Genomic DNA, 16642 nt, shown 5'->3' with positions numbered 1-16642 from the left:
CACATGCTTAGAAGAGTTTATGGGGATTCTGGAAATACCTTCAGACCAGCAGGAAGTGTTTAATGACCCTCTGGGCTTTTCAAATACAGGTATACAGGTGTACCTTTTAGCTAAATCCAAAGCTTAGCTCCGTGACTCAAAGGTAAGGGAGCATGAGAGGCACAAACCGGGACTAAGTGATAAACTACCTTTCCATTCTGTGGTTCTGCTGGATTTCTGCTCTTTGTTCCTAAGTAACTCCTCTATTTTGAAAATGTTAATATATTTTATTGTTTCAGTTCCAGGGCTTTTAGAGGGGTGAGGGGAGACTTGAATAGGAGGAGGCAAATTCTGCTGAAGGTTGATAAAGGTCATAGGTTACTGGTTCATTACCAACTAAGGTACCAGCAGCAGTTGAAAAATCCATATTCCAATATAATCATGTATACAGATGTCTAATGTTCGATTTTCATTTCATTTCCCCTTTTCTGCTACAGATCTTCATGTTTCAGCTGCTGCGTGGTCTGTCTTACTGTCACACGAGGAAAATCCTCCACAGAGACCTGAAGCCACAGAACCTGCTCATCAACGACAAGGGCGAGCTCAAACTGGCCGACTTTGGTAGGAACAACAGCACGCTTCCATCCAGCATATACAGACATCAGCAAACGCAAATGTGGTCTTAAAGACACAGACACTTGGGAATAAGATGGCACGGTTCCTGCCGCGATTGCTTTCCAATTATATTTTAATACCACACAGAGATCTTTTGTCCTGATTACTTTAGCACCCTTACTTCCTGTATCCTAGCAACTGTGCCCCTCTATCTGAATTCTCTCCGTTTTGTGCTGGAAGTGGGTAGATAAACCCACCAGTATTCCCTGACTGTTAGGGCTGCGAGGTGTTACTGATCACACCTCGAAAGAGTCTTGTGCTCTGATACAGTTTTACCCCACTGTATGAGACTTAATGTATCATACTGTTCCATACTAAACCTGTGGAGACACAAAATCCTTCCGAGGAAATTTTGCTACAAAGATAGGAGCAAAGTGAAAGAGGTTGAACATTTGCACAAAAAGCAGGCTTACTCAAATAGCCTTACGAAAAGCCATTGTGCTGTTACTGAGGTCTCACATCGTTAGACCCTGACCGTGTTGTGTTGCCCAGGTCTGGCGAGGGCCAAGTCCGTCCCCACTAAGACCTACTCCAATGAGGTGGTAACTCTATGGTATCGGCCCCCTGACGTGCTGCTGGGCTCTACAGAATACTCCACACCCATCGACATGTGGTGAGTAGTACAATATGGACATCAGAAGCCTAACATGTGCTTGCCTCCCAGGTGGGTAGAGTACAGTAACACAACATACAACTCCTTGCTCAGTGGCTGGGGTGCTGCTCATCAGCAGAGCACTCAGTGCTGCCACGCTGCCCCTGCTGGAAGACAACACTCTCCTTATACACCTTTGGCAGCACTCCAGTTGGGGGTGAGGAAGAAATCTTGCCGTCTTTGATTTTACAAGGTATATAATGGCTTTAATGGAAGAGAACTTTCTTGCTTGCCTCCCATCCTCCTGTGAGTTTGTATTTTCAACACTAGTAACACATTTTATGAGCCGCTCAGTCACTGAAATCTGTAAGTTACAAGAGATGGTTATTCAGGACTATGACACATAGTATAACAGCCCTGGGTCAGGGCTAATTATTGCCACATGTATGCTTTTGTATTGCTGGACATGTATACACTGTGCCATATTGATGTTTTTGACAAAGTGTATTAGTTTGCAAGTTGAGAACTGAGATCTAAAAGTCTGTGTGTGTAAGTCTGACATGTTTGACTTTCAGGACTCTACTGGTAGTATTAATCCTCTCATCTGACCAAGGGACACTGAGAACAAATGGGTTGAAAGCAACACATAGACTTCACCAGTTTTTACTGAGATTGTCTCATATTTCTCTAAACTGACTGTAGTCTCAACCTGGATCTAGATCTGAGCAGTGCTGACAAGCTGAATTCTGTCAGAGAACCCAAAAGTGTCAGCCCTGATACTGAGCATTGCTGCTGAGTGTCTAACAGCCTGAGGATCGTCCAGGATATCCATGAATCATGCATATCTATTAGAATCTCCCAGGTTATTAGCAGAGGCATGAGCCACTAGTCATACAATGAAGCGTAATTCATCTGCATTCACTTTCCTTATATGTTTTTGCTCATTAGCAGTTTGCCATGGTGAGAAAACCCACACAGCTCTGGTAAACCACTGAGGATTAAATGTGGCTGTCTAGCAACACGGCAGCCTTTAATAAGGCTCACCTAGCGACATATCCTCTCATCAGACCACAGGGTGCCTCTTCAGCACCATCCTGGATGGAACAAAAGGATGCACTGTGCCCACTCACACTAAACATGTTGGCTTCGCCCAGAGCTCTATAATGTTGGAACACTCTTTGCTGCTTGCTTCTCCTCCCTGTATCTTCACCTGCTCCCTCCTCTTCCAGGGGTGTGGGCTGTATCCTGTATGAGATGGCAACAGGTCGTCCCATGTTTCCTGGTGCCACAGTGAAGGAGGAGCTACACCTAGTGTTTAGGCTCATGGGTACGATAGCAGCACATTATGATAATATCCTGCAGGCCATGCTAAAATCAAGTAATATATGAAGTAAGAACCAGTAGTATGTGTGACAGTGTCCAGTGACAGCAGCCGACCAAACATTTCTTTGATTCTTTGTCTTCCAGGCACTCCAACAGAAGAGACTTGGCCTGGTATCAACAGTACTGAGGAGTTTCTGTCTTACCTCTTTCCTCAATACAGACCTCAAGCTCTCATCAACCATGTGCCCAGGTAACAAGTGTGGTGTCTACAGCCACGCTAGCAGCTCAGTGAGGCTGTTCTCAGGGCACAGTGGTGCTTTGAGCAAATGCTAACGTCACCATGCTAACATTGCTCACAATGTCAATGCTAACATGCCATGTTCACTTTCTTAGTTTAGCTTGTTAGCATGCCAACAATTGCTAATTAGGACAAAATCGCTAGAGCCATGCCGTTAAAGTGGCCAAAAATCATTCCTCAGTTAGCCTGTGTGAATCTACAGATAATTAAGAGAAACCAGGGTGTCGTCCATCTACACAAATTCATTTATGATTAAGGACAGGGTTTTTGTTTAAGTATACTGATGACATGGCCTTAGTTGTCCCTCTTTAGAAAACAGAGCCCTTAAGTGAAGTTGAGTATTTGGCCAGAACACAAGCTCAGGTTTGGTGCAAGAGATTAATGTTAATAGGACTATATAAATGATTATTTGTGCCAAGCAGGATTTCATAACAGGGCCTGTTGTACTTGACAGCTAACTTGTTGAAAATGAAACGTTGTCTTGGTACAGTTCTGGGTTGCTAGTTCAGCTTCTCTGAAAATACCAACTATATTTTTAAGAATTGCACACAACGACTTTATCTTCTCAGCATACTCAACAGCTTTCAAGTTTGTTGGTCACTTTTAGAAACACTTTACAAATCTGTGATTGAGAGTGGGTTTTTTGTTGTTTTGTTTTTTTAAAAGATATTTTTTTTTATTAGATAGAGACAGGAAAGGCAGGGGAGAGAGAGGGAGGGAGGGGCGGCATGCAGCAAAGGGCCCGCTGCAGTGAGGACTCAGCCCTGATGCCCTGAGACGAAGTGCGCATGCATCCAACGTGCATGCTGCCGTCGCTCCGTCTCGTCGTCTTACTTTTTCCGAGTTTAAAACTGCTGTGCAATACACTCTGATTTCAGTTTAAAATTTTATTGATATTTATTTATACTTGTATTACTGCTGTGCAATATCCATCGTCTCATAATCATCTTAATAAGCTACACTTAACTTGACAGTATTCATTATTGCACTATTACTTATTACTTATATTATTACATTGTATTATTATACCATACATACTTATCATCAACCTGTAAATCCACTTTGTACTTTACACTTATTTTAATTTTATACTTTATATCCACTTTGTACTTAATTTATCTGACCTGTATTATAGTGTGTTATATTCTGATTTGCCCCCGGATCGAGAGTGTTTTAACATTACACTTGACATATTGGTTTGGAAACCTGAACTGCAGACTACGGAGTGAGCTGGCTAGAATAGTTGGCATGGTTAACATAATAATTAAACTCCAAATGATTTGTACACTGTCAGAACAAGATGTTTTTACCATATTTGTTTCATATGTTACATGTTCTAATGCTGCTTTTATGTTTTGGTAAGTTAAAGACAGATGTCCACTGTGGTGGATAATTAAGTTGTATTCTATTCTATTAAAGAGCTGAGAAATGTTCGGTATTATCTACACTTTTGGTTAGTTACATTTAGCTTAACCATTAAACTGAATATTGCTTTGAATAAAAATATTGTGGGTGCCGTTTGGGGAGAAAATTCACCCCTGCTGTATTTGCTTTCATTATCAATATCAGTGTGTAATTCTTCCCTGAATAGTCCTAATACAAACTGTCTCCATCAGGCTGGACACAGAGGGGATCGACCTGCTGTCTGCTCTGCTGCTGGTATGAGACAGAAGCACGATGACCTTCACTCACCTGGATATGAGACACAACTGAACTGTGATTTCAACGACGAGCTAATCATCTGCTTTTGTATTCTGATTGCAGTACGACACGAGGAGCAGAATCTCCTCTGAAGCCGCTCTACGACATCCCTACTTTCTGAGTCTAGGGGATAACATACACAATTTGGCAGACAGTAAGACACACACACACACACACGTACACTGTGAACACACCTTTAAGCCTGTTGGATGTATCTGAGGACCACAGCTCTTGGCAACTCTGGTTGCCATCTCAGTGGTGGGCTTTCTAAAAAACATAGTTGAATCGTGTGTTTTCATATTTTGACCAACAAATTGGTTTTCACATTTGTGCATTTGTCTTAGAAGTTTGCATGTCAAGCTAGAACCTCGGGTGTGGTTTAAGAAGGTGTATCGTACGAGTACAGCTACAGCACATGTGGCAGTTTTTCATTCCCATATCAAAGCCTTTATAAATTAGAGGCAGCACACTCTGAGAATTTTATGAAGTATTGGTAGAGTAGTAGTGTCTTTTTCTGTGCTCCTGAGTCGTTCTCTCTCCCCTCTTTGTTTTAGCTGCTTCAGTGTTTTCCCTCAGAGAGGTGCAGCTCCAGAAGGACCCAGGCCACCGCAGCTCAGTGTTTCAGCCTTTAAGTAAGGTTCCTGCCACACAGTCTCGCAGCATGGCATGACTTTAGCACAAGCTTTGGTCAAGTCACTGTTATTGGAAGCCATCACTTCTTCTCATAGTGGGCACTATAATAGTTCTACTATGGCCTATGTTCTGCATATAATGTGGGTCCAGAGTTAGACCTGGTAATGAGAATGTAGTCCACAGGATGCACATCCTGTGTGTATGCTGTGTATTCACATTTGTTTTTCCTAATATTCTCATAGTCCACAGTTTTATATTACACATAATAAGACTAAAAGTTGCTAAGGAAAATATAAGTATAACTACGGGATAGATGCTCTAACACTGTAAGTTTCCTGAACTGGAAGTAAATCCAGCTCTGTTTCGTTTCTGACCACAACATCCGAAATGCTGAAGTGCTTGCAGATAATTAGCAAAGCTCTGCAAGAAGCCAGCATGCTGAATTTGTTTACTCTGACACAAATAAAAATACCACAGAGAAGATTCGTCTACTAATTCAATACAGATTACTGTCACCTATTTATATACTTTAATAAACTCTTCATATGCTTAGTCTCACTATGACACCATTTTCAAGACCTAACTTCATAATACTTAACTTACGCTAGCAAGTAGCATCTGACAGATAAAGGTTACATGGGGGAAAGTCTTCTAAGGTAAAAGCATGAGTCTCAAGTTTCTCAATAAAAGATATATATATATATATATATACTGTATCATCTGTTTCAATTGGTGCTTGTTAACAATGAATAATCATCATTTTAAAATAAGTGTTCAATCTCAATTTGTCTCTCTTCAGGTCGAGGAAAGAACCGAAGACAAAGCATCTTCTAGAGGTCACAGAGGAACAGAGACACACAGAAAAGACGAGCTGCCTTTTCAGACCACAGCACAAAGGCCAACACAGCTCAGCACATCCACAAGCATGCTCACACATGCATGTACACACAAACTCATGTGCACTCACTCATTTCCATGGCAGCTGACCATGGAAACACACAGGGTTTCTGGAATAAACTTGCACTGCACTTGAAATGACTGAGCTGAGATACACTTTCCCTCCACACCCATACAGTACATATTTGCACACATTTGCACAATCAACGACACTGAACATGCACACACATGCATTTCAACCCAAGAAAAAATAGGGCCCTAAATAAATCTGCTGTATAGTGTGCACATATACACAAGCTTGTATAATTTCCATTCAGAGCACACCCAGGGCTCTGGCCATCTAAGGTACTGTAGCTACCACATCTGGAACCATCATACAGTTGCAGGTGTACAGAAGTAGGGGTTGTGGTGTGGGTGGAGGTCAGTTCAGTCTAATGAGGTCAATTTGTTTCCACATTTTGCTAAATGTTTGTCTTACTAAACTTTAGGCTTGTCTCTACACCAAGATGTAGCTTAAAGCTACACTCTCTGATTTTGTTATCGCTTCCAGTGGCGTCCCGAATTATAAACTGTCCTCCCAGGTCAATGGTGACATTCCAGGATTTGCGGTGTTTCAGCACCATAGCTAGGATTTTAGAAATACTGACGTCACCCCCTCACCACCTTCAAAACATTGTGACGAGAAACCAAAGTGCAGGTCTTTTTTTTCATATTTTATTTATTTCCAAGCATGAAAGTCTAAATGGTGATTCAAAACGTTCTAGAGGAGAAATCTGAAGATTTCATTTATTTATTATTATTTTGGGCTACAAGTGTCGAATTTGAACATGCTGAAACTAAAACTACTGGAATCAGCTTGTAAAAAGCCCTCCCAGGTTGCTAAAACTTCCAAATTCAGGAAAGAAAAGAGTAATGGTGGCTAAGGCTTGCTAAATAACAAACTCAGGGTGTGTATCTTTACAAAGAGTTAGAGCATTTAAACTATTTATGTCTTTCTTAGCTATAAATGAGCTAATAGGCCAATTAAGCAGAGGAAATGTTATCATGAGGCCTCTCGCCTCTAAAACAAACAATTAAGGTTCAACCTCTTACTGTACGTTAGCTAGTGCATAATGTATGGAGCTAATGGTGGTTAGCTACCTGGATATGCCAGCTAGCTAATAAATTGGCGTAATGTATCTGAGATGAAATGGTTAGAGCCCTGTCGACAGAGTCCCCACTATGGCAGCTATGGGCGTGTTCGGTCACCTGACGTACGGCGTTGTACATACACAAGCGGTGAGTCCGGACGTGGAAATAGTAGCAACCCACTGTTCATTTACAGAACCTCTACTCACACGAAACAAGCATTGAACCTACCATAATATCTGACTCCATCATGAATATGTTGTATTGTAAAATGGGTTCATGTCAACAGACTCGCCTTGCTACAGCGCCCCCGTGTTTCAACTGTGTGGGGGTTTGTTCAATACAGTGTTAACAGCTGACTTTTTCTCCAGTTTTTGAAGTTGCCTTAGTAAACTGTGCATGATATTTTGGCTTGTGAAGAATCTATATTTGATCTAGTGTAGCCAATGTGTTAGGAGGCATTTGCTTTGTGTGAAAATAACTCACTATGAATATGTTTGTATTTCTTAGTCTCCTATTTGCACAAACCAGAAGTGTCCTCTGAAGCCCGCTCCCTTCCCTTTGTGTCTTACCATGGTTCCAAAATATGAGCCCCAATCGTACCAAAACCCATTAACCCTAGACCAGTAAACTGGGAAAGTATGGCCTACGAGTACTTTCTAGTAGCAAATTATTCTTAGTAGGACTCACCGCTCCCCCTTATATTTTGCTCTATTGCACCTATTGCCATAAAGTAGCTTTTGGCTGTAGGGCCACAACAGGCAGTGTATAAAAGTACATATAGTATAACTTTAGAAAGTATACATATCTGCAGATGTGAAACTTATAAATCTTATGTCCTTCACAGCTCCCTTGTGACTGGGACTATGGACCCACTGGTTATGCTTATGCCCTAGAAGATGAAATGATCTGCAGACACAATTGTGATGGGGGCTTGTGGCTAAGCTACACTCTCCTCTCTCCTTCATCTGCCCTGACTCCCTCTCCATCTTCTCCCTCCTTGTCCAGTGCTGCTGAGATCCAGCAGGAAAGGTCCCCATGTAAGCCAATGACGGGGGGTTGGGGCCACATTAATGACTGGTGAGGCGCGATCAAGGTTGTCTGTTAAATCAACGGTGCGATATGAAAGAGACACTAAAAGTCTGTGTGGACTACAATAGTGGCTTCCTACTGCCATCATTCTTCCATTCACTAAGACTGTACTGTGCTTTCAGATCAGCAGACATAGACTGTAGATAAGGAGTCACGTATAAAGATGTGTCCATCATTCATTTACTTGTTTCTTGACATTTTGTTATACATGGACCAAATATGTTTTAAAATTTGGTCTAGTAAGATAAAGGGTAAACTGGTCATGGACTATTTCCTTGTATATAATCAGGATTTGAGTCACAGTATGTCTGTGACTATTCTCAGTCATCCAGGTCATATGATATTCAGAAGTGCTAAGTCAAAGGCAACTGGTCTTGCTGTAGTTTTTGGCTTCTCAGTTCTGACTGACTTGTGGGGCTCAGGGGCATTAAAAGGTCACAACGTGGAGGGCTAACTCCCTCAGGTCACAACTCTGCAGTCTACCTGCATCTAAAGGACGAGGGACACTTTTTACAAACTACTTCATTTTGAGCATACCTCCTGATAGGCACACTCACATGTGACTCTAAGGCCCTTTGCATGGCTCTGACGCTGGGCTCCGCAAACAGGCATGTGCTCTTGCAAACCTCAAACCAAAAATTCACATCTCACAAACCAATGATGTAATTGCAGAAGCGCTGCGTGCCTTGTGAAATTTGAAACATTGCGTTCTGCACCGGTGTCGACTGCGCATGGCTCCCTGCTGATAATTGGCTCGTTGGAGCAGCCTTCCAGTGTACGGCTGTAGATGTGTCCACAGCGCCCACTACAGTGTCAGAGAGCAATGGCCACTCCTGCACGGAGGAGAGCGCAACTCACGCGAGTATATACACATTCATTGTTGCGGACAGAGCACGCACAGCCACAGAGGAGAGCGCACGCAGGTTGCCGCACGGACCATGCTGAGAGCTTAACAGCTCTCACATGACTGCCGCTCTCAGCCAGAGGTTAAACGCCTGGCACTCCCAACCGGTCAGTCCGAACTGAGGAAGAAATCTACTGCAAGTCGACAGCACTTGCCTTTGATTTAGCACTTCTACATGACTGGATCCACAGAATTGAACAGGTCATCAAGTAAGAGCAAATGAATGACGCTTTCAGACTGCTGAGGGAAGACAGAGGTAGAGAAGCTGACCAGTAACCAGAGGGTCGATGCTTTGACCCTCAAAAGCAGGGGTTGTGCCGTAAGCACCGGACCCCTGCAGAACTCCAGCGGCAGACGAAGAAGAGTCGTCGTTGTGTATGCGTGATGAGACAAATGCCAGCGAAAGGTAAATGGCCGCTGAAAGTTTTTCTACCTCTAAAAGTGAATGAAGCTGATGGAAGAATTATGTAGTGACCACCAACCCTCTGTGAGCGCAAGCAGAGGTGAAGGCAACAAGGGGAGAAATTCAGGGCAAACCTGCAGGGACTTCAGAGGGATGTATAGCTGTGGATGTTACACTTCCAACCCCCCCACCCCACCCCCACCCCCCCCCCCACCCCACCCCACCCTTCCCCCCCATCAGTGGCAGAAGTATTACTGTGTGTTTAGTTGTGGTAAATGAAGCTATTTTAAATACTATAATGACAAAGAAATAATATATATGTATTTTAACAGATGCTTTCATCTTTCTCAGTGAGTTTTATGCCGTTAAAAATAGAGCACTGTATTTAAAATACAATAAGAAGAAGAAATAAGAAAAATACCTGCAGATGTCTAAATGTTTTATAAAGAATACGTTTAGATTTTGTATAAGATGTGATATTTTGTGTGATTTGTCTACACTGTTATAAAATGAGAAATTGAATGTACTGTGACTGCCAACAGGAATAAAATTGATTGAATAATTGATTAATGAATAAATAAACTATTGAAATTCTGGAACACACTCACTTGTTGAATGACTTTTTTCTGACTACTTACATAGATAATTAAACCATGTACGAGTTGATGTGAGTTCTTGGAAGATACAGTACCAGAATCAGGTTTATTGCCAAATAGGTTTTCAAATACGAGGAATTCGCCTTGGTATATTTGGTGCATAACAATTAAACATAATAAGAGAAAATAAAAGGTGGAGGGCCGTGTTGACTGCAGGGGGTCCAGGAGAGGGTCTGTGATGGATTTGACGTGGGACAGCACAAGGTTCTCAAATGACTTCATTACCACAGTGGTCAGGGTGACGGGTCTGTAGTCGTTAAGTCCTGTGGTCCTCGTTTTTTTGGGGGACGGGGATGATGGGGGAGGCTTTGAAGCAGACCGGTACATGGCGTGTTTCCAGTGAGGTGTTAAAGATGTCCGTGAACACCGGAGACAGCTGGTCAGCACAGAGCTTCAGGGTGGATGGAGAGACTGGCCCGGCGGCTTTGCGGGGGTTCTGCCTCTTGAAAAGCCTGTTAACATCCTTCTCCAGGATGGAGAGAGTTGTCATTGTGGAAGCGGGGGAGGTGGGCAGTTGAGCAGTGGCCCAGGTCTCTGCTGAGGTGGGGAAGGTGGAGCTGGTGGCTGAGCCCCCCTACTTTATGACTAGGAAGATTCTTTTGCCATTCATGTGTACGGGGTTTCTCATTACAGATATCTACAATTCACTTGCAGAGATCCACAATGTGAATTTCAGTTATCTGCAACTGAATTCCAGTTTCAGATATCCACAACTGAATTGTGACTAGTCATAATTCCAGTTGAAGATATTAACTTTCATTCTGCCTTGTCAAAATGTAATTACAGATGTCTTGACGTTGAGTTTTGACCGGGTGAAATGAGCTGCAGATATCTGTAATTACGTCAGGAGCTGCGGCGAGTGGGAGGCGGGGGCTTTAAACCATAGACTGATTCACACACACTATCGTTTAGGGCCATGTCAGAGCGGCCTGAGGCCGAAGTTCGACTTTTTGACAGGGTTTTTAACGCTGCAGCCCGTGCACAAATTCCTAAAGCTTTTTCTATTTAATGGCATTTGATGACAGTAACTGCCATTCTGCTAACACTGAATGAGGGAAAAGGGGGGTTAACTTAAATTGCAGAGCGCAGGGATTGGATTGAGTGTAGACCACCCCCCCCACCCCAATTTTATATCAAATTAATTGGAACTATAGGGCTTCTGTATGTGTCTGTGTGGAGGTGTGTAATTGTTTATTAACCATGTGATTTCATTAGCAGGGAGTTATTTTTGTTATGCAACTAGGATAGTTATTCTTCACACATCCCACTTTTTAACCATCAATATGACAGAATATTTCAGTGTTTTGCAGATGAAGAGTCTTGCGTGTTTATTTCTTGCAACAAGTGAGAAAGTAACTGACCAGCAGAGGTGGCACCAAACGAAGAGCCGGCTCTCTGAAAGGAACGGAGCCAGGAGATCCGGCTCCCTTCAGCGCGCCGTGATTCCCATCACTGCACACTGCCTCAACATGGAGGCACAGCCAAGGCTCGACAGGACTGCGGTGTCTAGTTACAGTTGCTAAGCTATGATTGGACAGTCGCTGTTCGGAGGAGGGGCAATTCGGACTAGCTATAATGACGTTTGAGACTAGACGGGATGACGTTATAGAAATCTGTACGTTAATTCCGGATAGTCAAACTTAGCTAATAAAAGTAGAACAGGTGGTCGGGCACTTAATATGTGGGGGGGGGTTCATGGCGGACATTACCTTGCTGTGCCTCGTGCTCGCCGGCCTGCTGTCACATCATTACACCAGCCCCGTTAGTGCAGACACACGTCCGGCTCAGCTGTGGGTCGCGAAGGCTCTGACAAGTTGGAAGCCAGTAGCTGAAGTTCTCCCGGCACAGCAGCCCGAAGGCAGGCAGGAACACAAGATGGCGCTGGGTTACCGTGGGTCAGTACAGCCGCGCCAGCATCATGAGCCACTGTTCCCTAATCTTTTGCAGACCGTGACAGTGCTGAATTTTGAATTTAAATACGACTTACTTTTATATTCTATTTTCAAAAGAGCATAAGCAAAGAAATATAATTTCGTACATTTCACATAACTTAAATTACACTCAACAATACTGAGGTGAACACATGTGGTAATGACCTGAGTGGGACTAACATGCCGCAGTGACATCAGACCCATATAAGAAGAAGAAGAAGAATAGCTTTATTCGTATAGCACTTTTCAAACCAGGTAACACAGTGCTTTACAACAGTCAATAGAAAACACACAAACAAATCAAAATAAAAGATAAATAGGCATCACACATTAAAAGCTTATTGATAAAAATGTGTCTTAAGAAGTGAGAAAAAACAGGGGACTGAGTGTGCAAGCCTGATCCCCTCCTGCAGATTGTTCCAGAGTGTGGGGGCCCTGACAGCAAAGGCCCCGTCTCCTTTGGTTTTCAGCCTAGACGCTGGAACGCCACATGTCTTCATCAGTCCCATTCCCACCGCAAATGTGTCCCACTGTGCTCCCCTGACACACTGCAGGCTGAGTGAGCTCTCTTGGTGCACAGGGGTAGGCATCGCAACCCAGTAGGCTTAAGCTTAGCTTATGAATATAATACAAAACCACTTACAAAAAAAGCAGCGTCTACTTGGGGCCCCTTCAGATGTCTAAGAGTTGTTAACACTTCCACCAGAGGGGGATTTCCCCTCTGCAACTCTCACATGGTTTCATTTAAATAATTAGGCTCCACCTGGAGCAGCTGCAGCAGTAAAATGCTGCTCTAACATTGATGCATCAATATTAATAATGTCATATATGATAATGTATCAGTCACTGGGGGCCAAGTACTTTTATTTTTGATACTTTAAGGACATTTTTCTGATAATACTTATGTACTCTTACTTAAGTGCACTTTTAAATGTAAGACTTTTGCTTATAATGGGGTATTTTTACACTATTTTTCACAGTTTTACAGTCAGATAACAGTTCAATCAATTCTTCCTAAAAGTACAGATCTGAATGAAATGACATGAAATTTGATGGCAGTGGTGGGAAGTAGCTAAGTACATTTACTCAAGTACAAACCTGATTCCAAAAAAGTTGGGACACTGTACAAATTGTGAATAAAAAAGGAATGCAATAATTTACAAATCTCATAAACTTATATTTTATTCACAATAGAATATAGATAACGTATCAAATGTTGAAAGTGAGACATTTTGAAATGTCATGCCAAATATTGGCTCATTTTGGATTTCATGAGAGCTACACATTCCAAAAAAGTTGGGACAGGTAGCAATAAGAGGCCGGAGAAGTTAAATGTACATATAAGGAACAGCTGGAGGACCAATTTGCAACTTATTAGGTCAAATGGCAACATGATTGGGTATAAAAAGAGCCTCTCAGAGTGGCAGTGTCTCTCAGAAGTCAAGATGGGCAGAGGATCACCAATTCCCCCAATGCTGCGGCGAAACATAGTGGAGCAATATCAGAAAGGAGTTTCTCAGAGAAAAATTGCAAAGAGTTTGAAGTTATCATCATCTACAGTGCATAATATCATCCAAAGACTCAGAGAATCTGGAACAATCTCTGTGCGTAAGGGTCAAGGCCGGAAAACCATACTGGATGCCCGTGATCTTCGGGTCCTTAGACGGCACTGCATCACATACAGGAATGCTACTGTAATGGAAATCACAACATGGGCTCAGGAATACTTCCAGGAAACATTGTCGGTGAACACAATCCACCGTGCCATTCAGCGTTGACGGCTAAAACTCTATAGGTCAAAAAAGAAGCCATATCTAAACATGATCCAGAAGCGCAGGCGTTTTCTCTGGGCCAAGGCTCATTTAAAATGGACTGTGGCAAAGTGGAAAACTGTTCTGTGGTCAAACAAATCAAAATTTGAAGTTCTTTTTGGAAAACTGGGACGCCATGTCATCCGGACTAAAGAGGACAAGGACAACCCAAGTTGTTAGCAGCGTTCAGTTCAGAAGCCTGCATCTCTGATGGTATGGGGTTGCATGAGTGCGTGTGGCATGGGCAGCTTACACATCTGGAAAGGCACCATCAATGCTGAAAGGTATATCTAAGTTCTAGAACAACATATGCTCCCATCCAGACGTCGTCTCTTTCAGGGAAGACCTTGCATTTTCCAACATGACAATGCCAGGCCACATACTGCATCAATTACAACATCAGGGCTGCGTAGAAGAAGGATCCGGGTACTTAAATGGCCAGCCTGCAGTCCAGATCTTTCACCCTTAGAAAACATTTGGCACATCATAAAGAGGAAGATGTGACAAAGAAGACCTAAGACAGTTGAGCAACTAGAAGCCTGTATGAGACCACATTCCTATTCCTAAACTTGAGCAACTTGTCTCCTCCGTCCCCAGACGTTTGCAGACTTATAAAAAGAAGAGGGGATGCCACACAGTGGTAAACATGGCCTTGTCCCAACTTTTTTGAGATGTTTTGATGCCATGAAATTTAAAATCAACTTATTTTTTCCTTAAAATGATACATTTTCTCAGTTTAAACATTTGATGTGTCATCTATGTTGTATTCTGAATAAAATATTGAAATTTGAAACTTCCACATCATTGCATTCTGTTTTTATTCACAATTTGTACAGTGTCCCAACTTTTTTGGAATCGGGTTTGTACTACAATACTGAGATTTCATTTTTCTGCTACTTTGTACTTCTACTCCACTGCATTTCAGAGGGCAATATTGTACTTTTCACTCTGCTACATTTTTTTAAGATTTTGCGTTCAAACCGTATGAACAGCTTGTAAAAATGTTACATTGTTCAGTGCACAAAATCTTCCTTTTGAGCAACTGTAGTCCTTAATTGAGTATTTTAAGTCTCAAAAGTGACAAACTCTGCCAGTGCTGTAAGAATATTCCAGCCTGTTTTTAATTCCAATGAAGTATTTTCTAAAATTAAATTTGACATAATTCTATTGTAGCAAACTGACTTATTCTTTCTCATTAAAAGCTACAGAAATTTCTTTCTGGAACATTTTTAAAACAAGGCTATTTTAAATTAAAAACAAAAATATTTTCACTCCAACGACAATTAGTTTCACACGTTTTAAGAAAAAGGAGCTTTGCAGGACTCCATCTTATATAAATAATATCAAATAAAACACATCTAATAAGCCTATTTTTGCATAATAAATACGCTACTTTTACTTTTGATGCTTTAAGTACATTTTGCTGGTAATACTCCAGTACTTTTACTTGTAATGAAGTATTTGTATAGTGTGATATTACTACTTTTACTTAAGTAAAGGCTCTGAATACTTCTTTCGCCACTGGCAGATGGTGTGCTCATTTCCAATTTTAGATCACTGTTTCATTTGACTTCCTGTAACTTGACATGGAGGAATTAAGCCTGGGCAGACCTTGATTATATAAGTCCAACCTCTGCTTCCCACGGCAAACACCTCTTGCTGGCTTTAGAATGAAACAGCAGCCGGACCATCGGATTTCCCTGCGGGATGTTGTTAGACTGCAGATCAGTGGTTGCTAGACTGGTGTTCCTCTACACACGGAAAAAGAAAGCTGCTGACTGGAACCAACACAGCTCTGAGAGGTAATGAGATGTTTGTATTATTGTCACTTCATTCAGAATAAGTTAACACAATGAGAGACTGTTTACCAGTGACTTTTAATAGTTCAGCTCACCCTCCCAGTGATTCTGCGTCTCCAGTAGTCCTCTCAGCACACATCAAAACCTGGAATTCAGTGGACTATACCAGTGGTTTTCAAAGTCAGACCCAGGGGCGTGCAAGCGTCCTAAGGGATTTCATTAAACAAGGCTTCTCAAAAGATCCAATAGAAGAACGCATGTGACTCCAACTTTAACACCTTTTCACTGGTTGCCTGTATGTTTTAAGATTTTAAGAATGTAATGATCACCTTTAAGGCCTGCATGGGATTGGTTCCTAACTATACTTCTGGCATGCCAACCCCACATGAGCCTGAGTGTGGCCTGAGATGCTCAGGTTTGTCTTTGTTAGAAGTTCTCAGGTTTGCCGACTTTCTATGAATTCAGTCTTTGTTTAGCAGCTTTTAAACTGTCCTTACCCCACATGCATGGCAGCCATTTTTCAGCCCAAAGTCAGCTGGATGTCTGACTTCTCATTTTGTCAATTTAAGCATAGAGCTGTCAGAAACCCAAAATACAAGGAAAATGACACAGGCGCTTATAAAAATGTACAAATCTTTTGTGATAATCACTCAAAATATTATAATAGAACAAAAACACAAATTCAGCAGAAAAATATAAGAAATAAAACTATAACGCAGTCTATTTACATGTAAAGGGACTGTATCCCTGAAAGTCTGTGTCTGGTCATTTAAATCACTGAAAATATTAATAATTCACAGTTTTCAAAATGACTTCAAAA

At 42.0% G+C, this 16642-nt stretch overlaps 1 protein-coding gene across 2 annotated transcripts in view; it reads left to right on the top strand.

Annotated features, from left to right (window-relative positions):
• cdk18 (cyclin dependent kinase 18) overlaps positions 1-10228 on the top strand; it is a 50863-nt gene extending 40635 nt beyond the window's left edge. For both annotated transcript variants that reach the window (XM_044174852.1, XM_044174842.1), the window contains exons 9-16: positions 477-600; positions 1147-1267; positions 2476-2573; positions 2714-2819; positions 4484-4526; positions 4632-4722; positions 5123-5200; positions 6001-10228. In XM_044174852.1, the coding sequence (XP_044030787.1) occupies positions 477-600; positions 1147-1267; positions 2476-2573; positions 2714-2819; positions 4484-4526; positions 4632-4722; positions 5123-5200; positions 6001-6035 (696 nt within the window). In that variant the 3' untranslated portion in view covers positions 6036-10228. The remainder of the gene's footprint in view (positions 1-476; positions 601-1146; positions 1268-2475; positions 2574-2713; positions 2820-4483; positions 4527-4631; positions 4723-5122; positions 5201-6000) is intronic.
• The last annotated feature ends 6414 nt before the right edge of the window (positions 10229-16642 follow it).

The sequence above is a fragment of the Siniperca chuatsi genome, linkage group LG2 (genome assembly GCF_020085105.1).
Source record: "Siniperca chuatsi isolate FFG_IHB_CAS linkage group LG2, ASM2008510v1, whole genome shotgun sequence".
Taxonomy (NCBI): domain Eukaryota; kingdom Metazoa; phylum Chordata; class Actinopteri; order Centrarchiformes; family Sinipercidae; genus Siniperca; species Siniperca chuatsi.
This window is presented reverse-complemented; position numbering and strand designations above follow the sequence as displayed.